Source organism: Alligator sinensis, unplaced genomic scaffold (genome assembly GCF_000455745.1).
Source record: "Alligator sinensis unplaced genomic scaffold, ASM45574v1 scaffold109_1, whole genome shotgun sequence".
Lineage (NCBI taxonomy): Eukaryota > Metazoa > Chordata > Crocodylia > Alligatoridae > Alligator > Alligator sinensis.
The window spans coordinates 3,158,690-3,171,861 of record NW_005841852.1 but is presented as its reverse complement, the minus strand read 5'-3'; the positions used below and the strand labels follow the sequence as shown (position 1 = coordinate 3,171,861).

Below are 13,172 nucleotides of genomic sequence, written 5' to 3'. Positions count from 1 at the left end.
GGGGGGGGGTGTATTTGCAATGCTTGCAAATGTGAAAGCATTTTTTTCTGGAAGACAAAGTAAACATTTGCTGCACACAACATACACTACTGTCACAAAAATCAGCAGTTAGCCTCCAGTCATTCTGAAGAGGGAAAATAGAAGCAGTTACATTTAAGTAATCTAGCCATGCAAAAACAGAACCAAAGTCTATAGTTTTGGGTTCCTATGCATGGCTGGAGCAATGATTCATTCAAAAATATTTACCTGGCCTTAGGGTCTGGGTGTAACCCACTCCAACTAGACTAGCATTGTTCACTTTTGCCTGAAACAAGAGGAAAAGCAGTAATTAAAAAGAAAAGTTCAAGAAATGCTCTCTGATATAATCCTATAAGGCAGAATATTGTCATCCAACACAGTCATCACAGCTTCAGCAAGATGTTTATAGTTTCAGGATTTCTGTACTTACTACCTAAACAGCTTTTATTTCCTTCTAAATTAAACATCACCATTACATTGCATGTGACTCTAATGCCAGAAGAAATATTTATGAGAGGGTGGCTACAAATCCTCCTCAGACATGCATCTCTAACAACACTAGTTATCAGAAAATATTTTTTAGGTCTTCTCTAGGAAGAAACCCAAGCCAATCCTTATGATACTCCTGAAATGGACTGCTTCAGAACAAGCTACAACATGTGATGAAATATTTTTAAAAGAAACTTTATTTATGCCTCCAATCAAGGAGCAGCCAATTACTGAAGCTTTGCATATATTGTTATACTTATACATAACCTCAAATCAATAGGATGTAGAGTAGTATATTAATCTAAGTTATAATACTTATTCCAGATCACAAGACATAGTTTGAAGGAGGAATTACAGATACAGTAAACTCTCCGATAACCGGCACCTTACAAGCCGGCATGCTCTGTTAACCAGCATGCTGGCTTGTAAGAAAAAGTGAAAGTGGAAGTGCCTACCATGGCACTTCCAATTTCTCCAAGCCCCCAAGGCCTGGGGCAAAGCAGCCTGTGCTGCTGAGCCCCCACAGCCCAGGGGCATAACAGGCTGCATGGGGCTATGCGGGGCCCGCCTCCCTGTCCCGCAGGGCCTGCAGGTGGGACGCCCCAGACACAGCGGGAGAAGCAGCAGCCGGGGCCACTCAATTAACCAGCATATTTTGTTATCCGGCATCCCCCATTCCTGGGGGGTGCCAGATAACAGAGCTTTTACTGTACAAGTAACTGACCATTAAGCTATGGAAGATTGAATGAAAAATGGAAGAAGCAGCCAGTATCGAATTCTTATCATGTGAAACTGTTGAAGTTACCCTCAAAAAGTTTAATACATTTGGACTGCTGTTGGTATAACTGCAATACTTCAAGTATCAGTCACAGTAGTTACATACTAAATTACATGCTACATTCCATTTTACTTGTTAGTACTGACCTGTGAAACATTATTTATGATACAGAGGAGAAAAATTAATTTATTATTAGGTGTGAAGCATTTAAGGAAAATTTACAAGCCGGCCTGCATAGATTGTGATGGAGGTGCTAATGGAGCTGAACCCAAGGAGATACTTACAGAGATAGAAGCAGTAGAATCCAACTGGTATTTAGCTGCAATACCAAAACGAGTGCTGTTGCTGCCTGCTGTCCAAGCTAGATTTACAGCAGTTTCAAGGTTGTCACTCACTTTCTGGTAAATTGAGCCACCAAATTCTGACCCATCATTGCTGCAAAATATTTTCAACTATAAGAATTATGGAAAATAAATCCCCTAGAATTAGGGTTTTTTTTTAAGTTTTACTCAACCAAGTCATCTAAAAGACAGGAACAAAATATTCAAAGTTTTCCATTAAAAAAATGAAAATAGGAGGAGGGCAATATAATGTTAAAAGTTCATGGAAGAGCCAATCTCAAAAAAACCAAAGCAACCAATATGAACCATTTGAAACAAAGAATACAGAAAAAAAAAAAAAATAAAAAAATCAAAGGAATAAAACAGCAAGCTAAATTGGTAATGACTGGATACCTAACGTTTTGAAAAGTAGCATCATATCAAGTAACGTTGAAGAAATATTTTAAAGGGGGGAGGTTTATTATTTTTAAGTGCAATGCCAATTTCAAATCTTTTAATTAATTTTGCAAGCAATTTACTATAGACCTGAATACTGCTATTTGAACTTGCTTTTATTAACTCCACTCCCTCTCAATCCCTTCCTTTTTACAAGGCTAAGACAGGGAACAAATTTGTATTAAGAGGACATAACATGCAAAATGGCTTCCTAATGCAGCACATAAGTGGAATCACATATATTTGTTACTACACTAACAAATGACATGCACAATCATTTAGACTGCAATTTAATAAGGCGTCTTCAAACAATCATTAGAGGCTGGACAAGGACTTCTAAATAGAAAAAAAAAAAAATCAACAGAATAAGTAAACTAATTACTTTGCCACATAATGGTAAGTTTGTTAAGTCTGAGTGCTTTGAATAACCGAGAACGAAGAGAGACTTTTCAATTACAGCAAGAATTAAGAAACATTGATAAAGCATATTTAAACTATGTAATGGACTCACACCTATTTCTGGTAGGGGTGCAGGTTTGTCATAACAGTACAATTCTCTCCACCTTACTGCAGACAACAGTCTACTTGGTAAAGACTACTGAAATACTGTATTTCAATTTTTACGACTGTAAAAGTGCTGCACACTTGAATCTGACATTACTTTATACAAACACCACAAAAATCCTAGTTAAGTCAAAGGCATGGAAATGGCTAAAGATAATGTTAAGAAGTCTCAGCTGTTATCCAAAAAGTGACATACTGGTTAACTGAGCAAGAAGTTCTTTTCCAGACTCTTCATAAACATTGCACAAACTATAGCCATTCATTCAATATGACACATCTTGTCTTCCCAACAGCCTTAAAAACCCCCCAATTACTCACACATTAGTGTGCAGCTGGAAGTCTCCAGTCTTGTAACCCACAGAGAAATTATTCCTTGTTAACTTTGATTTGGCACTATCAAAAGTCATCTGATAGCCAGCAAGCCAACCTTCATAACCAAAAACAGCTGAACCATGGATCGCAGGTCCAGCAAAATCAAAGTCAACATCACAACCCAGGTTTACACATTCACGTTTATAAGATGATTTAATTTTGCCACTTTTCTTCCTGGGAAAATAAAATAAAAAAGTTACTTTACAAAAGCTTAATTCTTCATCCAAGAAGTTCAAAATTAGATCTCTACAAACCTGCAGTGGGTACACAAAAGCCAAAGTATAAGAGTTGTCAAGAATGGAGAAAGACATAACTGACCAGTCAAGAAAGCAGAAATATAAATAATGCATAAAAAAAGGTTTTTAAGGAAATAAATATTACACATTTAGGCCGCTGACAAATATGAGGAAAAAAAAACCCGAACAAAAAACCCAAGAAAACTCCCATAATTTACCAGAAGCAGCAGCGTGTTACTTCAACCCAGCACTGTAATGCCTACGTAGAGTGAGTGTTTCAATGGGGTTTTTTGGCACTTTTACCTAGCTGATTCAATTAGCTATTATATAAAAGCACAAAAAAAAACCCACCGAAGCACCTGATTTATACAGACGTTGGGCAAGCTGGGCCCAACTAATGTACTGCCTCTTCTGGGCATGTGGTGTGCTCAGCACAGGAACGTGCTGAGTTTAAAGTAAAGTGCTACTTTTTGTGGGGGGTTTTACATCTTGAATGACTTAAAAATGTACGCCTCTGCCTCCCTATGCCCCCCAACTTCTCTCCATGACAATTCTCCATATCTAAGCAACCAAGTCATATTTAATTATTTGAAAAAAAAAAAAAAGTGGGTTGATCCAAGCAACAATCTTTTTATTTTTCCATAGAAATTTACCCAATAATTAACCCTGCAAGTAATGTCAGTATTTCCTTAATTATGCCAAAAATGGTACTGTAAGAAAACAAATAAAAGTGAAACTCTTACCCCGTGTTTGGTGAAAAGGTTGTGTCAAAAGTCAGTTTCAAACCTTTGGCAATCTATTTTGGAAAACAAAACAAGCCAAACAACTTATCAACTTAAATCTACTGTTTAGATGACAGTCTACTTATAGTTAATTTTTGTTTTCTATTACCTGGTCTTCAATAGCAATTTCTGTTCCCAGAGTGTTATCTGTGTTCCATTTTTCTGTGAAAGTCAGACCATACTCAGCCCATTTGTATTTGGTCTCCAAGCTCCCATTCACCTTTCCAGTGTCTGTGTTCGATGACCCAGATGTTGTGAATTCCTGACAAAAAAAGTAAAGATGGTTCATGGGCTGCACATACCATTTAGTCACACACAAGAAACAGGGTTGAACAACATCTTATTTAGTTTGGAGAGAATTTTAAAAAGTGAACACTGCGCAATTGTAAAGCAGCTCTGTCCTGTGTGACAAGTTTAATTTATGTTAACATGCAATATCCCACTGAATGTCTGGAAGAACCCAACACTTTGTACCTATTCATAAAAATGCAGACAAAGTAGCAATTACACTATTCAGCAGCTCAACTATATATTTCCTACTCCCTGCTATATATAACGCTGAAGAAATTTATTTCAAAGTTAATTTTTTATCCTGAAAAGGAAGGGAAATTAAGTGTTTCAAATACAGAGGGGAGTTTGTTGCTTAACATTAGTAAGATTAATATCACAGATTTGGGCCTGGCAGAAAGCTTCCTACACAGCTCTGGCAGCATGTCGCAATCCTGAATCTTGCTATTCTAGCCTTTCTTCTCCAAAGATAGATTGTCACTCTATAACTGTGAGATGGCTCCAAATATGTACCTTAAATAGAGCAATATTATTTTATAATCGTTACCCAGACTGGACCTCAACTTTGGTGCTAAGCAAAAATTAGAACAGCAGCCTTACTGTTCCAGCTACGCATTTTAATAGTCACATAAGAGAATACATACTCCCAAGCAAAAAAATATTAAGCTTAGGGACACGACAAATTTGTTAGATTTATAATGCCACCCTTTGCAAAAAAGATGCTCTGGGTAGCTAGCTGTAACATTAACTACTAATATTTAGCAGATTTCATTCACAAATGTGATTAAGACTCTGAATGCAAGAAAGAAACCATACCAACCTATCCTCATTAGTTTAACAAAATTCCAATAGAAAAAACTTTAAATTATACAGAAAATCAATCCACAATGTTAATATACCAACTCTCAATTAGCTCAGACCTAATATCCCACCCCCGCCTCTTAGAATTGGTGGCTAATTATAACATATAACATGCCTTTCATATACTAGTGCTAAGGAGGACAGTTGTTTTATTAGTAAAGCATATCTAAACAATTATTCCTGGAGTACTAAACCCACCTCATCACACACTGAAGAAAATACTTAGTTATTACAGTAAATACAGTAATATGCCAATATTGCTAAGAACATTCTCAGGGGCTGGAGAGGGAGAGGGGGTATGTAGTAGAGGAACAGGACAGACACCAACTGCAGTTCATCCTTTCTAAAGGCGTGAGAATTTTTATAGGAATCAGTCAAAATAAACTACCTAGGGCCAAAATATTTACTTGAAGTACACTAGTGAACCACTAGATGTCTGCATGCTCCCAAGTTTCAAACGGTATAATCCAGTGGTGGCCAATTATTTGGGCTGAAGGACCACTTGAAGAGTTTTGCCAAGCTCTTGGGCTAAGTATAGACAAGCAGTTATGTTATTAAAATTTACTACTGCAGACTCAGCCTTAGTAAGATTTGAAGGTTGGCCTTTTTCAGCGTTACAAAACACTCATGTAACAAACTGAGCCATCGCTCAACTGCCACATGCTAATTTTAAAAAAGAAAACCAAACACCATACATCTTGGAGTGGTATAATGCTAATCCATTTTTCTGCTGCCAAGGCAAAGTGAACACATTGGATACACCAGTGGTGCTCACAGGTTTGGACCTGTGGACCAGAAGCATGGTGCAGGGCCGCTCCCCCAGCCAGGATGGAGCCCCACACATGCTCAATTTAGTGTTCAGGATCATACCCACAGGACTTCCCAAAAAGATCCATGGGGAACCCCATAGGCCAAATGAGTGCTGGAAACTGCATCTGGCTCATGGGTTGGAGGTTAAGCATCCCTGGGCTAGACAGATGAAGCTTTACTCTGCACACAGAACAGGAATCTATGGACACCAAGAATTATCCAGTGGAAGCAAATTAAGATTTCTGTGGGTGCATCTACACTTAACTGCAGAGTTGACCAATTAGTTCTGTGGTAAAGCATCACCATCTACATGTGTGCCAATATTAGGGTGCATTAAATTAATTACCTCTGCTGTAAGATAGTACTGCTAGGAACAGTACTAGCTTATAGTGGAGTCATTTTACTGCACTGCAATACACGTGTGGATGGTGACCTGGAAAGCTAGGGCAGAGCAGTCCTGGGCTGGCAGCAGGCTCAGAGGGGAGAGGCAGGGGGTCAGCCATACAGCTCCGCAGTTTCAGGGCACATGCCCCAGCCAGCCTCTCTGCCACCCCATGCCACCACCTGAAACCCAAGGGTTGACCCCCCCCTGAGTCTGCTGCTGGGCCAGAGGCTGCTCCATCCCAGCTCAAAATGTTGCTGTCCTGGGCACGTGTGAAGATACTGCACCCAGGAGCAGTATACTCTGGAACAAACTGATGCAGAGTTTACATTGCCTGAATTGCATGTGTAGATTCACCCTGTATGTTCTTTAAAGAACAGATCTGCTATTCACTCATTTCCGTGTCCCCTGCACCCATATAGAATAAATGATTTGGTATCTACAAAGTTGCTAAGCAGGGCATACACCTGAACTACAGCATGTTAGCAAACACTGCAATGCTGCTGTTACATTCAAAGTTACAAACCTATATGGATTACTACAGCATAATGTGCCAACTATTATCAAAGTATTTTGTCACCTACCTAACAGCATCTAAAAAAAGCTGTCCTTTAATAAGGAGGAAAGTGTTCCCACAGACTTAGAGCACAATCAAAAATACAACTGTATGCAAGACTTACCACTCCACTTGCAGACTTTGTTTTCACATCCAGTTTCACAAGTCCAAATCCTTAACAAGGAGAGGCTGAAGTTACTACAACATGTTATAAACAAATACTCAAATAAATATTTTAAGCTCCCTCTTCTGCCCCCCTTTATTCTACACGGATAACTCCTACAAGACAGTTGGCTACTCCATCTAAAGGATAATCATTCTTCCCTTTCCCTTCAAGCAGCTGCAACTATGCCGAGCCAACTTTGGCCCTGAAAGTAAAGCAGCATTTTTTTTTCCAGCTTTCTGCTGCTATCAATAAAAAATTCAAATGGCATTCTGTTTGCAGAATCTATGTTGAGCACCAACCAAAATGAAATCAATCATACTCTTTCATAGCTCTCAACTCTGCAGGACTAAGATAGGCAAAAAAGTTTCATGCAATCACTAAAACCGGGAAATAATTCTGAATTATTACAAGAGGGAGATTTATTCAAGTGCCTTTTTCAGTGTCAGCTTCCCGATAATAAAGTTGCTTTATCTTACACTAAGCAAGTGTAAGATAAGCAAGGCTGCCTCTTACAACAGTGGCAGCCTGAGAATTACACTGGCAATCCCTCCCACCAAGCCTCCACATTAGGACAAATAAGTATGATTTTGTCAGTTTGAGACCTAGAAGTTAGAGACAAGAAGTGACCATTCTTCATCTTTGCCACCATAAAGATGCATCACACATATGGATGAATGCAACTTAAACTGTATTGTGTCTAAGTAATTATTTCCCATGTTATTACATCTGCATAAGCCTTAAAAACAATTTCCTAAATTTTATGTTATTACTTTTAATGATCCAATAGAGCTATTACTTCCAGTGTACTCTGTGCTGCAACTCCTACACCACTGGTTCCCAACCTTGGGGTGTGACCCAAATCAGGGTCGTGGGGGGTCATCAGTAGGGTTCCGAAGGGCCTGCATACACACGCACTCACACAAACGGCCCAGGAGCGGTGGGTGGGCAGGGGAGGTCCACTGCACACAGAGGGGACAATGGTAGCTCCCCCGCACCGGAGGTGCCACCAGTGCTGCACTCCACTCCCAGAAGCCCCCACAGTGCCGGGTTAGGAGGTCCTGTTGGTGGCCAATTTAGGGTTGCAGCAAAAAAAGGTTGGGAACAACTATCCTAGAGGCTAGGGGCTGAAGCACAAAGTACAAATATATAGTCACAAACAGACAATCTCTACCTTTATGAACTTGAGTCTGTATTGAGATGACTAACTGTGAGAAAGGCAGAAGACTGCCAACTCAAACACAGAGAGATTACAACCCTAATTCTATACTGTACTCTGGTGGACATCTGCTCATGTAGAGCTCTAGCAAAGTTAGTGATGCTCCATGAGGTTCCAGGCAGCTGCCAGCAGTGCTTGGGAAAACTGTGGATTAAGCAGATCCCCAAAATCACACAGATCTTCTCTGTTTGAAGGAGATACTCTTATTATAAGCTAACAGTTATAACAGCACAGTGGTCAAGTTAGTCAGTATGCAAGAGCTTTTATCTTGGTACAGTTGGTAGTTTAGGTACCAGTACTACAAAGCTATACCAGCATAAGGCCCTTTGTATCTACACTTATGGTTTATAATGGTTTATCAGTAAATAAAATGTACATCTATGCCAATTAAACTGTCAAGTTTAGATCAGAGCAGAGTTGCGTTCTGAATGCAGAATCTGGAGTTCCAGTCCAGCATCTGCACCATAAGGCTCTGCTTCTTTCCCACAGAATTCCTGTAAATTTTTCCTGCTTCCTTGATATGTACTTATGTTTCTTTCTATTTTTTTTCTATTCCCATCCCTTGGCTAAGCACAACCAATTATCTGTGTATATATGTTGCTTTGGTATTGATGGCCACATATTTAAAATGCTCTCCCTACCCCCAAGCTGGTTTCACTGTATGCAGGTGTATAAAAGCATGTCAGAAGATCTGCAGAGTATAAAACTTAGCACTTCCATTTCAGAAAAATGCAAGTTCATATTGGTTATCATAAAAATCATTATTCCTACCATATCCTTTATTAAAGATATCTCTGGCAGATTTGCCAAGGTCTGCATAGGATGGAGGGATCGCCATTGGAGCTGGAAAGATAATAGGCTAATTAGTATGTATTCATTTATCACAAAAGAACAAGCTATACTCAAACTCCTTTTAAGATTTTTTGGTCTTAATAGGTCATATATGGACTTGAGAGAGACGTTATTAAACTAAAACAGTAACTAGTTATAATGCCCTGCAATATACCCACAGATTTAACAGAAAAAACAGATTTAACTCTGAGTTAGATGTTTCTGTTCCAAATTAAGAGATTGGAAGTTAGCAAGAGCTGGGATTTCACTTAAGAAATACATGCAGGATTGTTTATTTAGCTGTCATCTCCACTTGAATATCTGTTTAAAAGCCAAGTCTAGGGGAAGATTTAAAAAAAATATATATTTAAAAAAAATTCACCAGGTTTTTAAAGTCCATAACCATTTTACTAAACATTATGGAAATCCTCAAGAATCCCAATAGCTGCTCCAAAGGAAAGAATACCTAACAGCCAGCAGCAACTACTTGAACTGCATGATATTTGTGTACATCCAATTTAAAAATGATTGGACAACTTGTCTTGTTGCCTGGTGATTAGTGCATTTCAGTGCTAAAGAAAAGAAAAGATGGGTTCTTTTTTGCGACCCTGTTATCTCACTACCTTTTGCTGGGACTCATTAGGAGCATTAAAGAAAAACTTACTGAAGAAGTAACAGAAATAAAGCTGATGGGAGTCCAAATACAGTAGTCTAAAAGCAAAGAGTCAGATGAAGGCTTTTCCTGGGTACTGTAAAACAGTTTAATGGCCAGCAACTTAATGTGGGGAAGATCAGATAAGAGAAGCAAACCAAGAACATTTACCAGGTCTGTTCTCAGGCTGAGCTTTTGACAGCTTTAGTGTAGCAGAAGAGCTGTCAGGTTACTCGATATTTTAGAGCCGTTACTATTCAACTCTTTCTTTCTAGCCACCCACACCCATCCAAATATTCATGTTGGTCTTCAAGCTTATCTTTCACCGTACAGAAGTTCGCAAGGCAATACTATTGTTCCATCATTTAATGGTAATTTTCCCCCCAAAACAAGGGAAACGATACAGTAGAACAAATTAGAAAAGTACTGTCATCTTCTCCCCCCCGAAAAAAATTAAAATTAAAATAACAACACACTCATCCTTCAGCAGCAGGTAAAGTTTAGAAAAAAATATGTTTTTAAAATTGAGAATGAAGCTTTGAGGAGGAACTACTTAGTCTGGCCACATGGAAATCCTAGACACTGCCCGCCCCCCAGGTCGGTGGGGCACGGCGGTGTGCAGGGCAGGCAGTAGTGCCTGCCTGCTCACTTGCAAGGTGGTCTGCACTAGCCCACTCCTGGCCAGACTGCACCCCATGTCCCCAGGACGCCCATTATAATTCTCAACAGGTGGCCGAGACCAGCCTCTGAAATCCAGGGCTGTTCTGGCTAAACAGGGACAGACAGTCACCCTACTATAAGGGCACCACTGCTTGAATGTATTACCTGCCTGTTTTTGCATTTAAAAAAAATAATAGTAAAAAAGAATGTTCTTGCACACACATTTTAAGAATCTAGATGCAACGTCTCCATTTTATTATGTAGATGAGGGTACTATACTACCATTTCAGGTGGTAAGCCTAACCGAGATGAACAGAACAGTTTGAACCTCATTTAAAAAGTTCCTGTCGAAAACCATGAAAACCAGGGGAAGCCATTCTTATACAACCTGTGGACTTCAAGTCCGTGAGGGCCTTAAATCACTGGGGAATTGAAGCAAAGTTTCAGGTACTCACTTTTTAAAAACCTTATAAGCACTAGGGAACTGACTGGAACAGCCATTCCAGACCCAGCCCCTCAGGGCATTATCCTGGAATAATTCTGACAGTGAGCTCTTCCCCACCACCCGCCAAAAAGGCAAAACTTCAAAGAGGTTGGTACTGTAAAGAAATAATTTTCTTAGTGTACATACAAATCTCACATTTGGGAACAAATGCTTTAAAGCTAAACATTTTATATGACAGTTATTCATTTGTAAAGTGTACTGGCACCCATCTTATTATTTGAAGGAAGTAAAACTCCAATATTATTTTAACAGGCCCACTTACAGCCTTTACTGGCTAGCTTAAGGCAGATATTATTAGTTCAATTTTATAAACTAAAACAAGCTTTCTTTCTGTAAAGTAGCTAGATGCCTTGTTGTAGAGACAAACAAATCCATCTCTGCAGGATTGGCTGCTACCTGCACTTAAAACAAAAACTAAAAGTAACATCCACAGGTTAAGTAGCAGACATTTTACAGAAAAACATTTTAAGAGCTAGCTCAAAACTGCTGTGATTAAAGACTTTAAAATGGTTGCACTGAATGAGCTATACTAAGTGGAAAGGCAGTTGCTAATTTCTACCCTAATGCTCACTGTGCAACCAGATTTACAATGGCAGATCTTGTTAGTGGTTATTTTAAGAGTTCACATCAACATTTTCAATTTCTATGCCACGTTTTTCTTCCTAAGAAATGTGCCTTAATTCAAAAGCAGTGATTCTAGGGAGAACTACTTCCAATTTCAGTTTTGTAGCAGCCTGTAGCATCAAAACACTGGCAATTAACTTATGGGGGTCCTTTTTCTGTGGGACCCTCTAGATTCAGAGACAATTTCATATTATGGCAGCAACAGATTTATGCTAAATAACAGCTGTGCTAATGAATGAGTAAACTGACAAACAGCTTATAAGAGTTTGTAACCTATGAAGTTTTATGAATGTGACAGTACTAATTAATTACTGTTGTTAGTAATTTGTATATTCACCCAAATTACATTTGTTATATGTCGGCTGCCTGCGTATGTATACCATCAAAAAGGCTGTTTATCTTTTCATTAAAATGTAATTCTTCTATTACATTTCACATGAGTAGCATGGATTTTAAGCATACTTGTATCTTAGAAATGTATCACTTGGGAATTTGAAGAGAGTAAGCAATTGCCTCTCTCAATCTTATTTCAGTTTTTAAGAACAAGAAAAGGATTTGATGCAAATAATAGCTCCACCCTAATCTGGACTTCCACCTATCCTTTTTTCTTGTAAAATCCTAGAATCATCCAATCACATTTACTGTTCTCAAAAACCCCAAACAAGAGATCTCCTACCAAAAGGGAAAGTCGGTTTGCTAAATACCAGGGAAGACAACTCAATTAATGCTATTAGTATTATTGCATCACAGCTTTCCCTCAAGATAATGTTTCAACTGGTTCACACCCTCAGATGAAAGGAGCCGTAAGAAATCGTTCAAGGATATTTGGTGTGACTCCAGGACATTGAAAATCCGGAAGAGAAAAAATGCATGAAGAGCACATGTAATTAAAGCTTTATAAATACAGACACAGATGTTCGTAATCAAGTTACTTACAAGTATAAAGCTTTAATTGCATCTATCCTGTGTGTATGTGTGCACATATAAATTAGAAATATAGAATCATAGAAGAAAAGTAGGGACCTCAAGAGGTCATCTAGTCCAACCAATTTTAGATTATATATGCATTTCATATCTCAATATATACATTTTTGTATATATTGAGATAACGGCACGTTTTATAAACTACGTTTTTATAAAATACCCCATTATCTATATACATATATAATCGAGTATATGTAGTCTAGTAGCTAAGCAGACATCTCTCGGAGGGGCGCAGAGGCCGGGCGTGTGCTGGGCCCCGCACGAGGTGACCTGGCCCCTCAGGCTGGTCCGGAGCTGCTCTAGCCCTTGGCGCTGACCCCGCTTATCCCAGCACGTTACTGTCGCTGCGGCTCTGTCCCTACTTACGTCGCGGAGGCGGGCATGCCGGAGTGTAAGTCATAGCTAGGTCGAGCTAAAGGATCTACAAGAGGGGAGAAAACCAAGACGCAGAGGTGAGCTGGGCCGGGCCCGCGGGAGAGAAGGGGCAACCCAGCTGCGCCCCTGCCCCGCGGGAAGGCCCGGCCGGGCCCGCTCCCGGGCGGCGGCAAGGTGAACTCCTCCACGCGGCCATCTTAGGGCACCGGCCCGGCCCGGCCCGCCCGGCGCGGGGCAGCAGCCGCCC

General features: G+C 39.6%; 2 protein-coding genes across 7 annotated transcripts in view; one reads left to right on the top strand and one right to left on the bottom strand.

The window, feature by feature from the left end:
* Window positions 1-13,118, bottom strand: part of VDAC2 (voltage dependent anion channel 2) — a 14,581-nt gene extending 1,463 nt beyond the window's left edge. The window contains exons 1-8 of one of the 4 annotated variants that reach the window (XM_006016295.3): window positions 12,917-13,118; window positions 9,066-9,137; window positions 7,037-7,086; window positions 4,125-4,277; window positions 3,977-4,029; window positions 2,944-3,171; window positions 1,570-1,720; window positions 247-304 (exon numbers count right to left, since the gene is read on the bottom strand). In XM_006016295.3, coding sequence (XP_006016357.1) covers window positions 247-304; window positions 1,570-1,720; window positions 2,944-3,171; window positions 3,977-4,029; window positions 4,125-4,277; window positions 7,037-7,086; window positions 9,066-9,137; window positions 12,917-12,950 — 799 coding nt within the window. In that variant the 5' untranslated portion in view covers window positions 12,951-13,118. Of the gene's footprint in view, window positions 1-246; window positions 305-1,569; window positions 1,721-2,943; window positions 3,172-3,976; window positions 4,030-4,124; window positions 4,278-7,036; window positions 7,087-9,065; window positions 9,138-12,502; window positions 12,650-12,710; window positions 12,848-12,916 lie in introns of those variants that run through there. The other 3 variants (XM_025212886.1, XM_025212892.1, XM_025212880.1) reach the window with 3 other exon arrangements.
* Window positions 1-13,172, top strand: part of COMTD1 (catechol-O-methyltransferase domain containing 1) — a 66,222-nt gene that overhangs the window by 43,274 nt on the left and 9,776 nt on the right. Inside the window, exon 8 of one of the 3 annotated variants that reach the window (XM_025212947.1) lies at window positions 12,317-12,492. The exons of 1 other annotated variant lie outside the window; for it this stretch is intronic. In XM_025212947.1, the coding sequence (XP_025068732.1) occupies window positions 12,317-12,361 (45 nt within the window). In that variant the 3' untranslated portion in view covers window positions 12,362-12,492. Of the gene's footprint in view, window positions 1-12,316; window positions 12,493-13,172 lie in introns of those variants that run through there. One more of the 3 variants, XM_025212942.1, reaches the window with a different exon arrangement.